This window comes from Magallana gigas, chromosome 5, assembly GCF_963853765.1.
Source record: "Magallana gigas chromosome 5, xbMagGiga1.1, whole genome shotgun sequence".
NCBI lineage: Eukaryota > Metazoa > Mollusca > Bivalvia > Ostreida > Ostreidae > Magallana > Magallana gigas.
Window position 1 is genome coordinate 48,873,484 of NC_088857.1, and position 19,776 is coordinate 48,893,259.

At 34.8% G+C, this 19,776-nt stretch overlaps 4 protein-coding genes and 1 long non-coding RNA gene across 11 annotated transcripts in view; 3 read left to right on the forward strand and 2 right to left on the reverse strand.

The window, feature by feature from the left end:
• The first annotated feature begins 73 nt into the window (after positions 1 to 73).
• LOC136275878 (von Willebrand factor D and EGF domain-containing protein-like) lies at positions 74 to 7,606 on the forward strand. Its single transcript, XM_066086050.1, has 11 exons — positions 74 to 142; positions 354 to 545; positions 716 to 969; positions 1,158 to 1,461; positions 1,552 to 1,692; positions 1,863 to 2,046; positions 4,672 to 4,862; positions 5,216 to 5,488; positions 5,976 to 6,096; positions 6,853 to 6,997; positions 7,336 to 7,606. Exons 1-11 carry the CDS (start codon positions 113 to 115, stop codon positions 7,406 to 7,408), a joined length of 1,908 nt encoding a protein of 635 aa, XP_065942122.1. The 5' UTR covers positions 74 to 112; the 3' UTR covers positions 7,409 to 7,606.
• LOC117686818 (uncharacterized) lies at positions 2,544 to 4,530 on the reverse strand. Its single transcript, XR_004599878.2, has 2 exons — positions 3,085 to 4,530; positions 2,544 to 2,853 (listed from the first exon to the last, which is right to left on the reverse strand). It is a non-coding gene; the product is annotated as an uncharacterized lncRNA (long non-coding RNA).
• Positions 7,607 to 9,708: 2,102 nt separating the features above from the next.
• On the forward strand, positions 9,709 to 13,885 carry LOC136269442 (uncharacterized). 2 transcript variants are annotated; one of them, XM_066086052.1, is made up of 3 exons: positions 9,709 to 9,849; positions 12,776 to 13,463; positions 13,743 to 13,885. In XM_066086052.1, the coding sequence occupies exons 2-3, from the start codon at positions 12,859 to 12,861 to the stop codon at positions 13,750 to 13,752; spliced, it is 615 nt and encodes a 204-aa protein (XP_065942124.1). In that variant the 5' UTR covers positions 9,709 to 9,849; positions 12,776 to 12,858; the 3' UTR covers positions 13,753 to 13,885. The 2 variants fall into 2 exon arrangements, with proteins under 2 accessions (XP_065942124.1, XP_065942123.1); XM_066086051.1 differs by lacking the exon at positions 9,709 to 9,849 and having other exon boundaries at positions 12,588 to 13,463.
• A 51-nt stretch (positions 13,886 to 13,936) lies between these two features.
• On the forward strand, positions 13,937 to 17,112 carry LOC105322072 (tetraspanin-9). The gene is made up of 8 exons (XM_011420594.4): positions 13,937 to 14,070; positions 14,304 to 14,353; positions 14,641 to 14,832; positions 14,997 to 15,071; positions 15,199 to 15,282; positions 15,814 to 15,948; positions 16,231 to 16,314; positions 16,431 to 17,112. Exons 1-8 carry the CDS (start codon positions 14,049 to 14,051, stop codon positions 16,485 to 16,487), a joined length of 699 nt encoding a protein of 232 aa, XP_011418896.1. The 5' UTR covers positions 13,937 to 14,048; the 3' UTR covers positions 16,488 to 17,112.
• Positions 17,113 to 17,923: 811 nt separating this feature from the next.
• LOC105343219 (lipoxygenase homology domain-containing protein 1) overlaps positions 17,924 to 19,776 on the reverse strand; it is a 32,132-nt gene continuing 30,279 nt past the window's right edge. For all 6 annotated transcript variants that reach the window (XM_066086057.1, XM_066086056.1, XM_066086053.1 and 3 more), the window contains one exon: positions 17,924 to 19,728. In XM_066086057.1, coding sequence (XP_065942129.1) covers positions 19,547 to 19,728 — 182 coding nt within the window. In that variant the 3' untranslated portion in view covers positions 17,924 to 19,546. The remainder of the gene's footprint in view (positions 19,729 to 19,776) is intronic.

Below are 19,776 nucleotides of genomic sequence, written 5' to 3' on the forward strand. Positions count from 1 at the left end.
TAAGATTCGTTTACTTCTAATGACCAGTAACACGTAGAATTGACCCATATCATTTGATTTGACATAATTTGCTTACAGACCATATGATGTACACTTGGCTGGGGATTTTATCATGTATCAACATCAAACGGCCCCTATTCAGGTAAAGACCTAATCAATACGTTTCAAAAACAAACAGTAATTTTCGGTTAATCTTGACTGTATAAATTTTTGTTGCTTAAATATTTTATTTTTCAATTAAAATTAGCATTTCAAAAAATGTATGAGTATTATGCTTGTATATCCTCTTTTCATAATCGATAACTACTATCTGTGATGCATATGTAAATTTAAGGTATAATTCTGTATTTCAGGTTCAAGCACGGTTTAAGCCATGTCGTGGTAACTCTGGACCTCACTGCACGTGTGGCGTGGCGGTTCAAGTAGGGAAGGATGTCTTTGTGATTGACAGGTGTCAATCAGGTCGAAAGAGGCGGAGAATGATGTACACTTCCTGTATGGACCGTACTTTGGAAGTCAGGAAAAGACATGATTACTTATATAACGTAAGATTAAGAACATCATTTTTTTTAGAATGTCAAAATAAAATGTAAACATATAAAAAAAAAAATGCCTCGCTTTTTCCATACAATATTGATCTGAATATTCTAGTGATGCAACTGATGTAACATACTGATTGAGGTAATTATAAGTTACAATCTTTATTGCTCAACAGTTGTATACACCCTATGGTACTAGAATTCAAGTCAACCTCCGGGGGAAAACATACATGAATCTACAAATCTACCCCGCCATTCGAGATGTCGGACGAACACGAGGACTGTGCGGAACACTATCCAATGAATGTGCGGACGATTTCTTCCTTCGGGACGGAAGTTATTTGAATCATGCCAATGCAAACAAAACGTGTGGAAATTTCAGATGGTCGGATTATAGGTGGCAGCCAGACACCTTCTCCCAGTCCTGGAAGTAAGGGAGTTCAATCTATGATATACTTCCTGCATATTAAATATTTAGCAACATTTAACCAAGAACTACAAAAATATTTTAAACGACATTGAATAAAGTATTATACGGAATTAAGAATACTATATTTTGAAGGAAGAATTTAAAGTCAAATGCAAAAGTTAATTTTTGTGTCTTAAACTTTCATTAAGGGTTTCTGGGAACGAGAGTTTGTTCGAGGATTTCGACCCTAATAACGCTGAGTGGCCACAGGAGCGGTATCTGTGTGTCTGTAAGAAGAACGTCATCAAGATGAGAATCGATGGGCGTGGCACGCCAGACTGCTCCTCCAGTGTCGTGTCTAACTGCAACAGACGGCGCGAAAAGGTGGTGGCCGTGGGCGGAGGATGCGAGGTCAAAAGGTCGTCGTCAAAGTTTGAGTTCAACCGCCTTAATATGAAAAGAGTCAAAAGAGAAGAACCAAGGGACAGACGAATAAAAATTGATGATTTACGAGTAAGACTATAGTGTGCTTTAGCTGCTTGTTTGGTTTCTCTGGTTCGGACTTTGTATTTCATTGGTACCGGTATTAACATTTATTTGTAGACAAGAACTCTGACCAGAATAGAAAACGCAACTTCCTTTTGCCGGGAGCAAATGTTCAAATCTAACGCCTTTGGTCTGTGTAACAATATACCGAATGTCCACACAGACGATGCCGTGGAAACCTGTGCCTTGGACATTGAGGTATATTTTTTTTATATTTATTTAGATTTCATTTGATAATTATTATAATATCAAACGCATTATGTAGTCAGATTACTAGTAGGGCTGTTTCTGGAAAGTACATTTTTGCAGAAATTTGTTAACTACCATGCGGAATCGGTTCTAAACTGGCGGTATGATTTTTTTGATAGTTGACTAATGGCTCTCTAGAATGGGTCGACAATCCAAAGGAGGCGTTGATAGACCGTTGTATATCAGAACTACGGGTGAACGCAACACTGAACGCAGAGAGCAACAACACTGAGTCTGTCGCCGACAAAATACTCAGCATCGCGTGCCCTAACAACTGCAGCAACATCGGATCTTGTGTAAATGGTAAAATACTTCCCAGATAGCATGACTACGTTGGGCCAACGTTGGCCCTTAGTTGTTCATTACGTTGTACCAACGTTGGCAGACTACGTTGGGCCAACGTAATTTTGCTCATCGGCCCTACGTTCGACCAACATGTTGGGCCTACGTTGGTCCAACATGTTGGACCAACGTAGGGCCGATGAGCAAAATTACATTGGCCCAACGTAGCCTGCCAACATTGGTCCAACTTAATGAACAACTGAGGGTCAACGTTGGCCCAACGTAAAGATTACGAGGAAAATAACATTGGCCCAACGTCCTCTGTCAACGTTGGTCCATCCTAGTAAACAGGTGAGGGCTAACGTAGTGACAACGATCAAACTTTCAATGGCTAAACGTAGCATGTCGGCACTTATTCAATGTAATCCCAATTTAAATTCAACACTCTTGTTCAATTAATTCCTGTTTGCTGTTTGGCTATTAAGACGCAGGAGTTCAAATATTCTATGCAACGAAAACATAGTATACAGATTTTATTTTTTCTTAGTAAAAATTTACAATACATTTAAACACTTTTTAGAATTAAAAAGAATCGCTAGCATATTTCTTTGTCTATGTAAATTCCTTAGTAACAATCGAACTGTAGGGTCTGATCACTGTCCGGGTCACTGGCTTCAGCATGTTCAGTGGCTTGGGTTACCTCCTTGCTTTTTTTTCTTTCTTCCCTTTTTTCCCTTCACCTTCACGGTCTTTGAAAAACGGAACCCGTCCTTCCCTATCTCTACATCTGTTGCAGAGGCACACAGTCTGGTTTTTTTCTTACTGCGGCTGAAAATGTAAATTTTAGTTGTTATTTTTATTGTGCAATATGAATTAACGTTATCTGTTATACTGTAAAGGAATGTATAATATGATTATGAATGCTTCTATATTTTTTTAATTTAACTCATTGACAATTCAAACATTATATAATATAAAGAAACATTGCACAAGCATTCGATTTCTTGAAAGAAAACTATTACTTGCATAAGTTAATATAATAAATTATCATGTACTTACTTTTTGTAGCATATATATCCCCAATCTTCTTATGTATAATTCGTAGAGTAGAAAAAACACTATTTACTATAGGTGTACACGCACAACGGTTGCAATATATTCAAAATAAAACGTGGCAGTTTTGACCATCCTGGTTATATCAGATGACCGATCTCCAAGGAAACTGGCCAGTCCCATGCTGTGAGTAGCACTGACCTAGATACTTGGGCAGTAAAGGAGCTCCGTCTGCCTCTTAATTTCGACACTTTAAGATTCGTTATGCAATAGGCGCTCCAGCTACACGTGTACATACAGCTCATCAGATTTATATAAACAATAAACATCCCTCAACAGAGCAACAATGGCCAACATCTATGACTCAACAGTTTTAAATAATTAAGCCCAATACAATTTACAATGCTCCACTAAATTTCTCAAAAAATAAAAAATTCATTGTCGGGTTTAAAATCTAACAACGAACCAACGTTGGGCCAACGTTTGACAGTTTAAAACTTTTTATATTAATAACATATATTAACTATTTTTCAACCCAAATTACTGAGATCGATATGCATACAATTTATCATGATGATGTTATGTATTCCAAAGTAAGAAAAATAGATTAAACTCAACTAGTTATACATACAAACTTTTTAATTAACATGTTCATGTGTTAAAACATAATTAAGACACTATAAATTCCTTATAATTGCAATCAAAATTAACAGAGCAAATCACATTATTTACTCACCTATACCTTAAATTTTTGTGGTTGTATTTATGTTATCTGTTTGTTTCTTTTAACTCTGTCATAATTCGTAGCATGTAAAAATAATGACCCAAAGTTGGCCCAACTGCCCATTTCCAACAATTAAATGAGATTACATGTTTTACCTACGTTGGCCCACCCATGGCCCAACAATGTTACGCCAACAAACACTTAGTTAGAATTCATGGCATGTTAAGATGTTGGCCCAACGTTCGGCCAACTGCGCATCACCAACAAATATAGATCATATGTTTTACTTTTGTTGGCCCAACGTTGGTTCAACATTGTTACACCAACAAACACTAAGTCGAAATTCATGGCATGTTATTATGTTGGCCCAACGTTGGGCCAACTGCGCATTACCAACAAATATAGATCATATGTTTTATTTATGTTGGCCCAACGTTGGCTCAACATTGTTACACCAACAAACACTTAGTCGAAATTCATGGCATTGTAAGATGTTGGCCCAACGTTGGGCCAACTGTGCATTACCAACAAATAGAGATCACATGTTTTACTTATGTTGGCCCAACGTTGGCCCGACGTTGTCATGCCAACAAAGCAATCAATGTGCTATGAAAGATGTGTAATAATGTTGGCCCAACGTTGGGCCAACAATGTGTGCCCAACGCCAACCATCGACCAACGGTACAACCAATTACCAACGTTGGCCCAACGTAGTCATGCTATCTGGGTTATAAAACATCCGGAACCAATTGTATACAGTAATAGATTGATTTATGGTTGTGTATTTTAGCATTGTAAATCATGCATGTTCAAAACAAAGTGTCTACTTAACGAAAAATTCTCATACTTTTATATGTGATATCGATTAGGTACTTGCACTTGCCCGCCCCTCTTTGGAGCCACGGACTGCTCTCTGAATGTTACTATACCACCGGAAATATTTGGCATTGAGGGTGATGGTATCTGTGACGTCAGTCAAATGTCATGTGACCAGATCCTCGTAGCAGGCGACGACTTCACCGAAACTGAAACGTACCACTGCAAGATAGACGTCACTCATGTAAGATCAGCAGAAGCTTGTTTAGACGTTCTAAATAAAATGAGGAAAATATCACAAAACAATATAATACACTGTACAATAAGTTGTAAACTACAATTATTTACGTTGTGGATCGGCCATAGTTAAATGATCGTTAAAAATCGTGGCGAAAAGATATCTGAAATATCTAACGTTTTCACCTCGAACACAACCCAGTACCACCGTAATTCACAAAAGGGCAAACTATACAATATCCATTTTCCTCTGTACTTTTTAGTTTATATTATTAAATATTATATCAAACAAACAAGAAAGAAATTTACAGTTTTAATGCAATTAATATCTGTGTCACTCATCTCTCGTTATGCCGGTAGGTTTTGTTTGAGGGAGGTACAACGTCTGCCGGAGAGGAACGCATTAATGGAAACGTACAGACACTGATGTCTGTTTCCTGTCCAGTACCCAGTAAAAGGAAGTTCACGTCTCGCATCTCTTTGAAAATGGGTCCAGTATTTGTTAGGACGTTTAACGTGTCTGTGAGTAGCGACGGGGAAACATTCAGCGAATCTTTCGAGTTTTACGAGTACAATTCTACCTTCCAAGAACTTGGGCAGACTGCAGATGGAAGACCACAATTTATCTTAAAGGTAAAGTGTGCAGTTTGCGGGTAGAAATTTTCATCTTGAAATATACAAAAGTTTTCGTTTGTGATTATACATATAGATATGTACATATACTATATAAATAGTGCCTGATTGGGAGGGTAACAGTTGAAATTGACACCCCGAGAAAACCATTGTCAACCGACGCGAAGCGGAGGTTGACAATGGTTTTCGAGGGGTGTCAATTTCAACTGTTATCCTCCCAAACAGGCACTATTTATTTTGTTATACTGAATGTCTTTTTTAAAATTTTTAAGAAAATTTTACTGCTTTTATATAGGAATAACGTGAATTCTACAGCGAACCGTACGCGCATAATTTTCGCGCATGTAACATTTTTTAATGTTACCCGTTGCCAAGTGCGTTGCTAACGCTGAGGGTAATAGTAAATATTATTAACTGCGTCTTAACCAATCAGATTTCAGTATTTAACATGAAAGTATAACAAATATACATATGTACTCCTTTTCAGAGTGGCTATTGCTTCATTGACGAGCGTGGAATTCCCGACGGTTGGTCGAGCCCGACTGATAATTGTCAAGCTTGCAATTCTTCCTTGGATCTCCTTCAGTGGAGTCCAGTTAATACCATAGGTGAATTTACAAACCAAGTTCAATACTTTCTGCTTTATGAGTTACATTTTCGAAACACATTGAACTGTTTCCTTCTTTGAGGTTAATTTGACTATTTCAAGAGGCATGGTGACGATTTTGGTCAAATTTTGTTTTTCTGGCCAAGCCCGTTCAAACATTAATTTCAATGTAACCATGAATAAAGAAAGTCTTTATTTATGGTTACATTGAAATTAATGTTAAAACGGGCTTGGTTCCTGTGATGTGAACAAGGCTTGTGCCATGTTTTCTTTACATTTGTCCATTTAATCAGTTAAAGTTCTTTTTCAAGCTAATTTCTCTCTCTTTTAATTCGTTTTAAGCATACAAAAATAGATCTAGCTTTTATTAAAACTATATAAGATCTAAAACTGATATCTTTAGTTCACTTAAAATTTTAAAACGTCAACAAAAGCTTTGTTGACTTGACAGAGAATTGTGAGCTCTGTATCTCTCTTATAACTCTACGAATGACACACAAATTTTGGTTGACTATTAGAAATACCTTGCTGAAGCATTGTAAACATTAAAAACGGGAAAATAATTTTTGACCAAAATCATGACCCTAAAAGAATTTCACCTGTCTCTTGTTAGAAGATATGTCTTTAGTTAATTGATTCGTTATAGGTCAGTTCTGGTAACATATACCAAACAATATGTAAAGAAAGCTTATCTTGTGTTCTGTTGTAAGTAAACAACACCCCGTTATATATACAAGTAATCAATGTTGTTCTGCAGAGTGTGAGGTTGTCCGAGTGCCTGTCTCCAGCTCCAGCTTTGACACGGACCAGTTGTACTGGCTGCTGGCGGTGACCCTGGTCATCATCGCCATTGTCATCGTGGTCGTCTGCCAGCAGCGGTGTCGGCGGGTCCATCTTAAAAAGTAAGGCCACACCATATAGTACATGTATAAGTAATTCACGGCAATATTTTTGCTAATCAAGGGCACAAATGTACGTGCAATCGCGTGTTCCATTTTTCTTGTATTTTTAAAATTTGATTTATTTTGCTCGATTGCAGTAAACGCAAAAATTACAACATGGCTACATTGTTTGACTTTGATATTCATTATGTTAACATTTTATTTACTAGATAACTTATAACAGTATTGTTGACCTTATCTTATCCCAACTGTTATTTACTCACGGAAAATTTGCTACAAAGTTGTGGTCTGTAATACTTGTCAATATTTGAGGCACTCATTCTTTTTTCTCTCATCAGGAAAAGTTCCTATGACGTATCTTCGGAATCTTCAGCGGCTGACATGGAGCTTCACAACCAAATGTTTTTCTAAACTCGTGGACAATACAATTAAACTATATACTGTCCTTGGAAGGACATTGTGCTCAAAAGACTCACTTTAAATTATCAACTTTTCTCAGGAAGATCTTGTTTATAATAATTAAAATCTGAGAATGTTTGATTGGATGCTTTTGCTGTAAATACATCAATATAGATACTGGTTAGCAAATTTGAGGGCTTTTTGTTAAATGACGTAAGATATTGAAGTAATGGTCAATTAAATATATATTAGATAACATTTCTTCTAAATTAAAGAATCACAGTGGTCATAATATTTATTTAAGTTTCGTCAGCATAATTTATTTGTTACATGGAGAGCTTCATCATTAAAGCTGACAGTAATTAAATGTATAATATTTACATTCAACAAGTATGGTCCCCATTATTTCTAATGGAAATGCATCCTACATTCATAGTTCTTCACATCCCGTTTATAGATTGGTCAAAACGTACAGCGACCTAAGAAAAATCACGGACTGCACGAAATAACCATGATGATGTCGGACTCAAATTCCTATAAAAGACGATTTGGTTGTTTCTTTTTTCTAACGTACCGATGTACAGTCAGGTGCCATAAATGAGTTCGCAAAATGGCCGCCGTAACATAGTTTTTTTCTATAAGGTAGATTTTAAAAAGAAAATATTTACATCTACCAAGTATTATTCCCTCTCTTTCTTACGGAAACTTATATCGCATCGCCCCCTAACTCCGTCACTTTCGGGAAACTCCTCGCCGTTTAATTTGAAATCAAGTGCGATTATGAAGTCATTTTTTGCATGTCAAAAATCTTTTTATTTAAATGTCAACAATTTACAACGGTTAAATTTAAGAGTGTGTTCAAACATAACAAAATTACACCTTGTTCATTTTATGTAACAATAATTGCGTGAAATCAGCTAACACCCTTTTACTAAAATAACGATATTTCTGACACGCGGGCCTATTTGATTATTTACCGTGGTCAGTCATTTTAAGAGAGGTCAAGATGAAACATTTCACATGTAATTCATTTTTTATTAAGGTTATTAATACATTTTTTCAGTCCGCAATATCGTTTATGCACTACACTTGATGATAACGTCAAATCGCTCATGCCGTAATTTTTGCCTTATACAGGGTTACAGATATATACGGTATGTCGGTATTTAGAATATGCTACATTTATTAAAAATGTAATAAATAATATAATCATTAATATACTCATTATTGATATGATATATTTGAAATATGTAAGGACAGAAATCAAACGGCATCCATACATTCTGAAAAGGTCATTGTGATTGTTTTTACAAGGGCCCAGTTTTTTATTCTGGCGATCATTTCACTTTGATGAAATGATATACAATTTAAATTGTATACACCAATTTTACTTATTATAACTTGGTCTAGATACAAGATGAGTTTAAACTAAATTGTTAATGTGTCTTCATTCCCTGGCGTATCATAGATCATGTGGGTGACGGAGTTAGGTTCATAAGTTATGATAGCACGTGTGATAAACGTCGTATTCAGAGGGCTTATTTGAATAATAATAAAAATATTTTTGTTAATAATTTTATAAATTATAATGTTTAGGTTATATTTGGTGATTGCAAATGATAAAAACCGCAAAAAATAATTTGACGAGAAACGCAGAATGTTTTCTGCCTTTTGTGACGGAGTTTGGGTACTCGGGGATACTAGTTAATTCATAGCTCTATAGAAACAGTCAGATTGAAATCTACACGCCCCGTTTATTGATTGGTCGAAATCGACAGCGGCTGAAACTGACAAGAAAGTGACAGGACCAAATTTTAACTTGACACGCCCAGTTTATCGATTGGTCGAGACCTACAACTACCTAGAAAAAATCACGGACTGCATGAAATAATCATGACGACGTCAGACTCAAAGTCTAACAGGAGACGATTTGGCTGTTTCATTTAGTTAACGTACTTACGTACATTAACAGTAATTTATATATAGTGAATGCTACTTACTTTTCCTAATCAATTTATGAATTGGCTAAAAGAAAGATGTTAATATAAACAATAAAATGCTTTCTTTGGTGATTCATTCGGGTCGATCATTGCAGAAAAAATATACATAACCCGCTAACGCGGGTTATGTATTTTTTCTGCAATGTCGCTACCTTCATATCCCGAATGAATCACCAAAGACAGCATTTTATTGTTTAAATAAAGCTAATTTTCTACGATAACCAGAATTTTAAAAAATCATCCGATGATTCTCCGACTTTTTTTCTGCCTTCGTCGATGTTATTTTTTGAGTTATTCCCCTTTGATAAACAATTATCGTCTGCACACCAACATGGCACCAAACGGGGGAAAAATGTGGGAAGACAGAAACAAGTTGTCATACAGATGTCAGATGTTGGGTATTAAATGTCTAAAATTGGAAGGATGATCGGAATATACAGCAAAAACTGTAAGGTAAAGTTTTAAATACTAAAGTCCGGAGTAATGATAAAACCGTAACTCGAAATGAAAGTTGTTGAATAAGGGCATAGCTAGATGACTGAATCATTTTAGAGTCCCAAGAATCAAAAAGCTTGATGCACTGCAAGACTAGAGTCTCGTGTGTTTGATAAAATCATAATTAGACTGCTTAGCTTCGTACTGTAGCCTAACAGTCATTGTTCGTCACGGTCACTTTACAAATAAAGCTATACACGCTATAATTTGCGTCAATTTTGAATAAAGTGGAAAATGTATGTGTTTGATTACTAATAAAAGTTACCTTTATGCTGTTAATTATAATGCTCAATTCGATCACGTATCAAATATATCAAATATTAAACAATAAAAAATATTTATCTTCCTGCCAGGAAAGTAATGCCTCCTCGTGAATATCAATCTATCACGTGATATCGACAGCTAAATTTAGCCTATCATACCAAAACTTGTGAAGGGTCAACATCTTCATAATTGTGATAGTTTCACAAAGGAAAGGATATTTTCAGTAAAGCATAAATTTGTCCGATATACGGGTACAAACAAAAGAAAAAATTACAAGCCTGTGAGTAGATATAAATACTGCCTTTAAAAAAATGACGTAGACCTGTGTTTTTCCCCTATGTGCTATTTATAGATACTATAAGTGTTAATGCAGAAGTAAGGGTATCGTGAATGACAAACTTATTTTACTCATTATACATGTATGTATTTCAAATTAACAACTGTTCAGCATATTAAAAATCAAGTTGGATATTTAATTAGGCAAACAATAACGACTACCAAGTTCTCCGCGGACATGCGCAATGAGGTCGGTTTGCTCTTCCTTTATCAATATTCATGAAAAGGTATATTTTCCTGGAAGGAAAATAAACAATTAAAAATCTATATCTTTGTAACGAGATGGAATTCACCATTGTAATTTACAGATTAAGGATAACTTTTATAAATAGACAAACACATGCGTTTTCACTGTCATTCAAAATTGACGTAAATTATAGCGTGTATAGCTTTTACTTACAAAAATAACACGAATTCTATGCCCACGGTACAGGAACACAGTATCAACACAATTTTAGGCATACATAACGTTCAGAAATTAATATCATTAAAAACATTGTAAAAGTATTGATTACACAAGTACAAAGGTCAAAAAATGAAACCCGAATTCATCGTTTACTTTTCGAGTAGTCTCCCTTTTTATTCAATACAAAGCCTGTACATCGCTAAACCAGGAAAAGTCTTTGATTACATGTATTTCACTCCCAAGGATATAATAAAAAGAACCATATATGTCTGCTAAGTCATTTTTACTTTCAAATTTGCTGTTAGAAATAGTTGGTCCAAAAAATTAGGTGATGGCGAGACCAAAGTAAACGTCGGCCATTTTGCGAACTCATTTATGGCCAACTACTGTTTTCACTAAAAATACTTTTATTTATTTTTCTTACTTTTGCGAGTAATTTATAAATTGATCACAAGAAAGATATAAACACAAACAACAGCATATTCCATGCGGGTTATGAAGGTAACGATCATTGCAGGGGGAAAAAATAGATAACCCGCTAACGCGTAAGGTATTTTCACTTTTTTTAAATAAAGAATGTCGCCACCTTCATATCACACATGAGTCACAAAAGAAAGCATTTATTGTTTAATAACACATTTATGTAGAGGTTATATAATGAACCTATAAAAGTGACGAGGATGATATCGTATTCTCGTGGTTTATGACAGTTAAGATTTCAAGTTACAGTACCGATCAGACCCAACCTAACACCAGAGTAAACCCCAACTGAACCCCGGGTTTACTTTTTGGGTTTAATTGGGGTTTACTCTGGGTTGACTTTTTGAAAATTTGGGTCCACTCGGGGTTTACTTTGGGTTTACTTTGAAATTGCTTTTGAGGTCAACTGTATGCACTGAAGTGTAAAGCAGACTAGTATTTTATCTTACCATCCTACTGCCTGTAATTCCTACCCTTTGTCTATTCCGAATACACAGTTAGCGTCTGCTTTCAGGGGTATACTTCTGACTGGGTTTACTCTGTGTCCACTCTGGGTTTACTTTGGGTTTACTCTGGGTTTACCCTGGGTCCACTCTAGTAAACCCGAAGTAAACCCAGAGTAAACCCAGAAAGTAAACCCAGAGTTTAGTTGGGGTTTACTTTCTGTTAGGTTGGGTCTGTGTATTTGGGATTTGTATGAACTACATTAAAATTAGAGGGCATTCAACGCGAGATATAATTCTTCGTCTTAAAAAATAATTATATTTCTTAGTATTTTGTAGGGATTTTTTTTTTAAAGACCGTGAGTTCAAAGGTAAAAAATATGATTGAATGTAAAAATTGAATGCTTCACTAGAATTATCGTGTCAGAAACACGTTATTTAAAGAATGGCGTATGCTCTAAATTATTTAAAACTTTTTTTGTTTGTACGAAAAAAAAATGGAATATCTATTTATTTTGCAAAGAAGACACTATGGAATTTTAAAAAATTTTTGTGAATAAACGTATGATGTTAATATTAAATAAATTTTGTCAAGTAATGTTTACTTAATGCGACGGATTTTTTTTTTTTATAAAAATAATTAATGAAAAACACTTTAGTTCATATTTTACAAGGACATTTCTTTCATATATTAATTTTAAAAATGTATGGTAATCATTGAAAAAAAAATATTGGAACTAAAATGCGAAACTTTTGGGGAAATAATGCTAGCTATACATGTAACTATGACGTATTTTATTATGACGTCATAGTTACCATTGAGTCTAAGACATCAACATGGGAAAGCGAAAATCTTCGAAGATGTTTAATTTATTTAGTCGTTTTGGAAGAAGGCGACAAAGAAGGAGTGAGGTAGATGTTGTAGATATAGACACTTTCTCGTCTGTTATTACAGACTGCCAGCCCTCTACATCTACGGCACCTTATCCTACAGATTATTATGCAGTTTATTCGGAATCGTCCGCGAGTTCGTCTTTGATGTCAGTTCTAGAATTCTTAAGGGAAAAAGACAACGACACCTCAAAGACACAGCCGGAAAGTGAAATGCCAAGTGGAAGAGGAAAATGTCCCCCAGGAGCAGGCAAACATTCTAAAAAGGTTCGAGATTCTCCACAGAAAATAGAAAATGTCGCCACAAAGGCACGAGACCTTCATATCCCAAGTGGAGAAGGCAAATCATGCGGATCAGGCAAAAAATCTAAAATGGTGTCGGTTCAGGAATCTCCCAAAGGAGCAGACAATAAAGCCAAAGACGTCACTCATTTATTCCTTGCAAGAGAGTCCGGCCCACCCCCCAAACAGCCGCCACCGAAGCCTGTTCGATTATCTTTCTTTGAAAGATTAAAGAGATTCGGCAAAAATAAAGTCGCACCCCAGCCTAGAGTGGAGGAAAAGTCCAGCGTCAAAATCAGCATTGTGCCGGAACTGGCTGGATTCAGAGGGGAGTTCCTGGCTTCCACTGTTGAATTACCTGAAGCAGAAGCTAGTAGTGCTGAGTCGTCTGTAGATTTGTCGAGGCTCAGTCATGCCCCAGCAGTCGTTCAGGACTACTACCCCAGCACCCTTGTTGGCTTTTTTGAGCGGTAAGTAGATGCATGCATGGAAAATTTGAGTCATTTCATTCATGACATGTAAATCATAACGAAACATTTTAACTACTACAAACGCAACTTGATTCAAAGTATGTTATTGTTTATACTTTAAAAAAATAATAAAGCGACCGTGATCTTGTCACTATACCACCCTTTTTAGCATGTGAATTTAAGAAGTTGAGACCCTATGGGTTCCCTCTATATAAATTTGCGCATGCATTTGGTACACATGATTATCTATAATTGGAATATTGGGTTTTTTTTTCTCAGGGGGTGCTGAAAACACAGAAAAACAAAAACGTTAAGCGAGAGGGGGAGGGGTGAGACGGAGGGAGTTAAAAGGGGATAGGATTTTGGAGGAGTTTTAAGCATCTCAAGAACTTTTTTATTGTGGATATAACAGCTAACATTATACAGAAAATTGTTCATCGTATTCATGAGTGGAATTCAAATTTGGCGGGAGCGGAAATTTCGCTTGTGATATATATAGCACACAGAAGAAAACTTGTTCTACAGGTTTTAGTTATAAATAGATCGATCCTGTAAACACAACACCGTGTCGGCACACCTGAAAACATGGGCTACAAAAGCGGTTCAGGTAAGATGTTTGAATGAACTTTCATCAAAAAACTATTATAGGTCTAATTCGTTGACACAGTAATTAATTTCGCGCTTAAATTAAATATTCTGGACAGTACAATCCATAACGTTAGACTATAGATGTTGAGTGAAATGAATGCTTCTATTTTTTCAGTTCACACTTTTTTTAATGAACTATGTATGAAATTTACTTATGATATAAGGAATAATTTTTGGTTATTCTATTTGCAGGATTGCCAGTGAAGGAGATCGTGTTTGGGATTTCCAACACAATATTTCTGGTTTGTGCAATTCATTGCCATTCCCCATACTGAACATATCAGATTTTGTAATCTAAATTCTCAGTAAAGAAATTTCGGTACCAGTGAAAAATTATGTCTGTTGGAATTTTAGCCAAATGAATTAACTAACCAGCAATTGGTTTGGGAGATTAAAATTTAAGGAAACAGGGAAAACTTATAGTCATATACATCATATACATTTGGGAGTTTTAATTGTGAATCTAATATATGTATAAGCTATAGCTACATGTACATGAATGAATTATTTATTACCCCCTTTGTTGCAGTTGATGGGCCTGGCAGTATTCATTGTGGGCGTTTACCTGAAGGTCTCACGATCCGTGTATACTGAACTCCTGGACAGCCGTGAATTCGAGACGGGCACCGCCTTATGTGTGTCCGCAGGAATCATTGTTGTGGTGGTCTCCTTAATAGGATTCTGGGGGCTATGGATGAAGAGTAAATTCATTCTCAGTTTGGTGAGAATTTTATATTTTATCCTAGAATGCTAGCTTTCATACACATTCACAAACACTAGAATGCTTAATAATATTGTAATTTACCTATATCTCATGTGTGAATAATTAAATGTACTAAATATCATTTGCTCAATTTGCTTAGTTTTTTTATTGGTCTTTTCCAGTACTTTTTTTCGGTCCTTATTATCTTCTGTCTAGAGATTGCTGCAGGAATTATCGCATACATTTACAGAAACAAAGTAAGTATTCTACATGATATATTCATTCATGAATTCATTGACTGCGTTAATCCTCTCTGTGAAGTTGGGCTTCTTGTTTTTCTCTCGCCACAAATGATTGAAACTTTTGTTCTTCTCCACCGGACAGATAGAGGAGATAATTGAGGAGGATTTAAGGACCGGGCTAAAAGACACAAAGAGGAGAATAGCCTGGGACACAGTGCAAGAAAAGGTCAGTTTGAAATTGATCAGGAAAACAATATACATTTACAGATATTCGTACATGTATGTTGTTTGACTGTGATATTTGAGGGGGTTTTTTTATTTGAAGTCAGGTAAGACATTATATACAAAAAAAAATTTTAATTGTCCTCTCCCCTTTAACATATGTCATTTACCAAAAATCAAAATAATTCTGGTATTTGCATGGCTGTATATACAGCTACTGTATACAGGAAAAAATTTGCTCCTGTTTTATTTTAGCCCCTTTCGCCCTCATTGTCAGTTGGTGAATTTGTTACTGGGCGAATTCCAATGTCTCATATTATCTCTCTTTAAAAACAACTGTGTCTGAAATATAAGACTGGGTGAAACTGTTTGCATGTAGAGGGGTGAAAATTACACTCCTATATGTATGGTATTTCAATAAACATCAAATTCACAGAACTTCTTTGGTCAATAGATTTGATAATTTAATCTAGTAATTAATATCCGAGATATCAATGTAGATATTTATGATTGTAATTTGTTTTCTGTTTGACAGTATGAATGCTGTGGAGTTCATAATTACACGGATTGGATGGGCGTCTACGATGTAAATGTTCCCTCTTCTATTCCGGACTCCTGTTGTGGATATCCGGATTGTGGGGAGTCTGGATCAATGGCTGCCTGGAGGATTGTAGGTTTTTCTTAAAATCCTGCATTTCATACATTGATGAACACAAGTTTTGTAATACTTTTCTTCAGTGGTTGTACTTGTATTTTAATCAATAGGATTTTTTTTAAAATTATCTTGGAACTTATAACTTGAATCTGTTTTTCCACTTCTTATTCAATGGAGCAATTAAAAAATGACATTTAATTAAAATAATGTTTAAATAAAATTCTTAGTAGAAATTATTCTTTCAAATGAAGAATTTGATATTAGGATTGATATCTTAATCATATTTTTTTTTATCAGGGTTGTGTTGAAGATGCCAAGGACTGGCTGAAGGAGAACTACTTACTCCTGGGACTTGTGTGTGTGGTGATCGGGGCCATTCATGTAAGTATCAGACTCATCAGACTCTCTGCTCTTGACTTAGAGATACTTTTATAATGAAGGGCATCCCCTTTTTTAGCTGTGCATTTCATATGTACTTATCGTTCAATTTGTTTCAGGTTTTGTTGTTGATTGTGACAGCAGCTCTAATTATTCTCCTGAGGTTGAATGGCTGAGTGTGGAGACGTGGTGTTGTTGTATTGACATTTAGGGATCGATTTAATGGTGCACCTTAATATGTAAACTCAAACCAAGAAGAGCTGAATTTAGGAACTCTTTGGTGCACAGTATAAGTGCTGAGCCAAATTTGAATACACAATGAGTGAATTATACCGGTAGATAGAAGTATCATATCCTATACTGAGCATTTGAAATAAAATGCTTTCAATGAATCTCAAACTCTTGAACTGGATATTCATTTACATGCAAGATATTTTTGCAAAACTTGCATATATTGTACATGTGGAAGATCAACACTTGTGAATCAAAAAGTGTTTTCTTTTGTTTATTCAATATTGTGTTTGCCTAAACACCTTTGATAGATTTTGGAAGTTTAAAAAACACTTTATCACTACCTTTTTCTAGGTTTTATTTTTTTCCATGGAAGTAATGTAACTGATGTATGAAAAGTTCCCATCAATGTATGATAGGGACTGGAGAACTTACTTTTTGCAGTTGTTTTTATAGTGTAGCCTTTTACACAACTTGGAATAATATTTTGTGTTGCCTAAATTTATGTGTATATTATGATATATGACAAATGATAAATTTATATTTTGCATAATAAAAGCTGATTTGATATTTATGAATTAAGTTTTTATTTGAACTGGTATTCATTGACTCCATGTGCTTGACTGTAGAATTTGTTTTTCAACATGAAGATAAATCAATGATTTCAGTGAAGATCTAGATATTACATGTGCATATGTATGCATGAATATCTCAGATTCAGTAGATGAGCATTTAGTAAATTAATGAAATGTTTTGGAAGGAGGCTTCACACTGCAACTGCTAGTTCAAAGTCCAGAATATTGTGCTCCCAAGGGACATAACCCAGTGCACATAAACTTGACCTTATAAGTCACTAAAATTTTTTTTATTATAAGAATTAATTTAATCAGACTCGGTTGTAACACATTGTTTATGCTAATTATATTTTCATACCAATTCAAAACAAAATAATGTACTACACTTAAATGAAACTCAACAAAAAACCAAGGAGAGTCCCACTGAAGATAAAAACTAATGTAGATGCCTGGCTCCCTTTATTTTCTGGACAGAATCCAGTATCATTTCCAAGATTAGCTGACCTGATACACAAGTTTCATTCCAATATTATTAAAAAAAAATTAGTTCATTCATTCTACACTGAATTGATATTTGGAATAAATAAAATAACCTTCCACATCAAAATGTTTTCATTGACTAGTTGATTTCCTCGTACATGTAAAGAACTGAAAATGCCAGAGACTGATGGTTAAGAATTAAATACAAACTGCCGAAACTTATCAACTGATGTCAAAATTCCTCAATTTTTCAATTTTAACATTTTTCATTCAGGGCAACACATTTGATTTTACAACTGATAACACCCAGAAAAAATATAAGATAATGCATTTTCAAGTATTTTTTATTCTGTAAGAATATTATTCAGAATTCACCAGTACACCATGACTCTTTGACTACTCTGCATCCATGGCACTAAGCGATAAATGATAGTTCATTAAAGTCTAAAATCTTGTTAACAGAACAGCGTGAAGATATGAACCAGTGTTTTCACCATTAAAATGTCTCGTCAAGCATTTTCATAAACTACAATTATATACAGCATATTGTACATAAATATCATATAAATATTGATAAAGCAATTTAATAATCAGTTCAAACATGGATTCTAACTACCTTCGTTAATCCTATTCTATATATATATACAAGTCTGGCAAATATTATTTATATTATTGTATTATTGATGGTCACAAACAAATTTAAGTAACTAATAAATTACGTAGACAATATGACTAGATAATAAATAAACAATTCATAATCATAGAATCTATAAGATTTATATACATGCACAAACACCAAACTATAGTGTATATAGAAATAAGTTTTCAAGAGATTTAAAATCCATTGCCAGATCTACAGTACTAAATCTTCTGAGGTCTGCTTAAACAACACAGAACATTCCTATGTAAACAGCAGAAAATTCGTTCCATGCAGATTTAACCGTCCACAAGACTTGTGTCAGAATATCAATTATTGTATAGCTTTGAAATGATTTGATGCAAGAATGCAGCAAGCGATTATACAATTGATTAAGACAGAGTAAAAATTTTCAGTCTTTCTATCATACATACCGGTACATTCACAAGGACATTATAGGACAAATAGTGAAAATGTAATGAAATGCACATAAAACATCAATAAAAAAAATCTTTCCCAGCAGTAACAAGAAGAAAACTAGGGCATTAGATTTCAAATATAAAGGCACAAACATAACCAGGTCAAAGTTCACAATAAAACGAAGCTACAGTATCTAAAACAGAGACTACAGAACAGGGACTCCACACGACATATACCACAATACCTGTATGTATTTTATCACAGCTTGGTAGGAATGTAAAACAGAAGGACAAGGGTACCAGTAATTGTAATACGCATTAAAAAAAAAAGACGGGAACCAGTCAAATGGAATGCCCTTCTGACAGACGGAATACAATTGGATGGAAAATTAAAGTAAAATATACAAACTTGATCTAAAATATTAAATCAAATAAAATATTCTTGTTTCTCGTGTAAAATTCGCAAAAGTATAAGCACAGCCTTTCATTCATAAAAAAATATTCAAAAAGTCATATAAAACTTTGTGCTCTTAAATATACAGCGATATAACTATAAATATATAACATCCTGGTTCATATAACAATATTTATCATTCAATATTGCTATCACTAAGGTCTAAAAATTCCATAAATAGGTTTTTCCAGAGAAATATATACGTCCCTGGTTTTTCGTTGGAATGAAAAGGTCCATTTTGATTTAATTGGTTCATGAGTATATTAATGTTTCATTCATCATGTTCATTACTAAATACTTCTGCAAACATTTATGCAGTTTGTGTCAGTAGATTAGTTGATGTTCATGCTCATTCATAACAAAATGTCTTTTCAAACAATTGCTGGAAAAAGTCCAAATGATTTGGAAATGTTAGAGGGGGAGTAACTGCTAAACTGGCTCAGTCAACAGGAAGTAGTTCTCTAGAAATGGCTCCATCCCCTCGGTCTTTATCAAGCCACTGCTTACATGGGAAAGTTTTCTTCTCGTTTGTTCCCAGGTTGGTAACCTCCACTTTATCCAGGAACCAGGCAGGTCGGAAATTCTTGTTGTCATGCTCGATTCGAACTTTTTCAATTTCTCCTGAATGACAAAAGCAATATGTGTACATGTAAATCCAAGCAACAAGAC

Excerpts from the sequence above, each read along its gene's own strand:
- LOC136275878 (XM_066086050.1), top strand. The coding sequence starts at position 113 with ATGTATCAACATCAAACGGCCCCTATTCAG. Across the intron at positions 1,693-1,862 it reads CCTGTGCCTTGGACATTGAG|TTGACTAATGGCTCTCTAGA; the intron begins GTATATTTTTTT and ends TTTTTTTGATAG. Across the intron at positions 2,047-4,671 it reads CATCGGATCTTGTGTAAATG|GTACTTGCACTTGCCCGCCC; the intron begins GTAAAATACTTC and ends GATATCGATTAG.
- LOC136269442 (XM_066086051.1), top strand. The coding sequence starts at position 12,658 with ATGGGAAAGCGAAAATCTTCGAAGATGTTTAATTTATTTAGTCGTTTT.
- LOC105322072 (XM_011420594.4), top strand. The coding sequence starts at position 14,049 with ATGGGCTACAAAAGCGGTTCAG. Across the intron at positions 14,833-14,996 it reads GTAAATTCATTCTCAGTTTG|TACTTTTTTTCGGTCCTTAT; the intron begins GTGAGAATTTTA and ends GGTCTTTTCCAG. Across the intron at positions 15,949-16,230 it reads CAATGGCTGCCTGGAGGATT|GGTTGTGTTGAAGATGCCAA; the intron begins GTAGGTTTTTCT and ends TTTTTTTATCAG.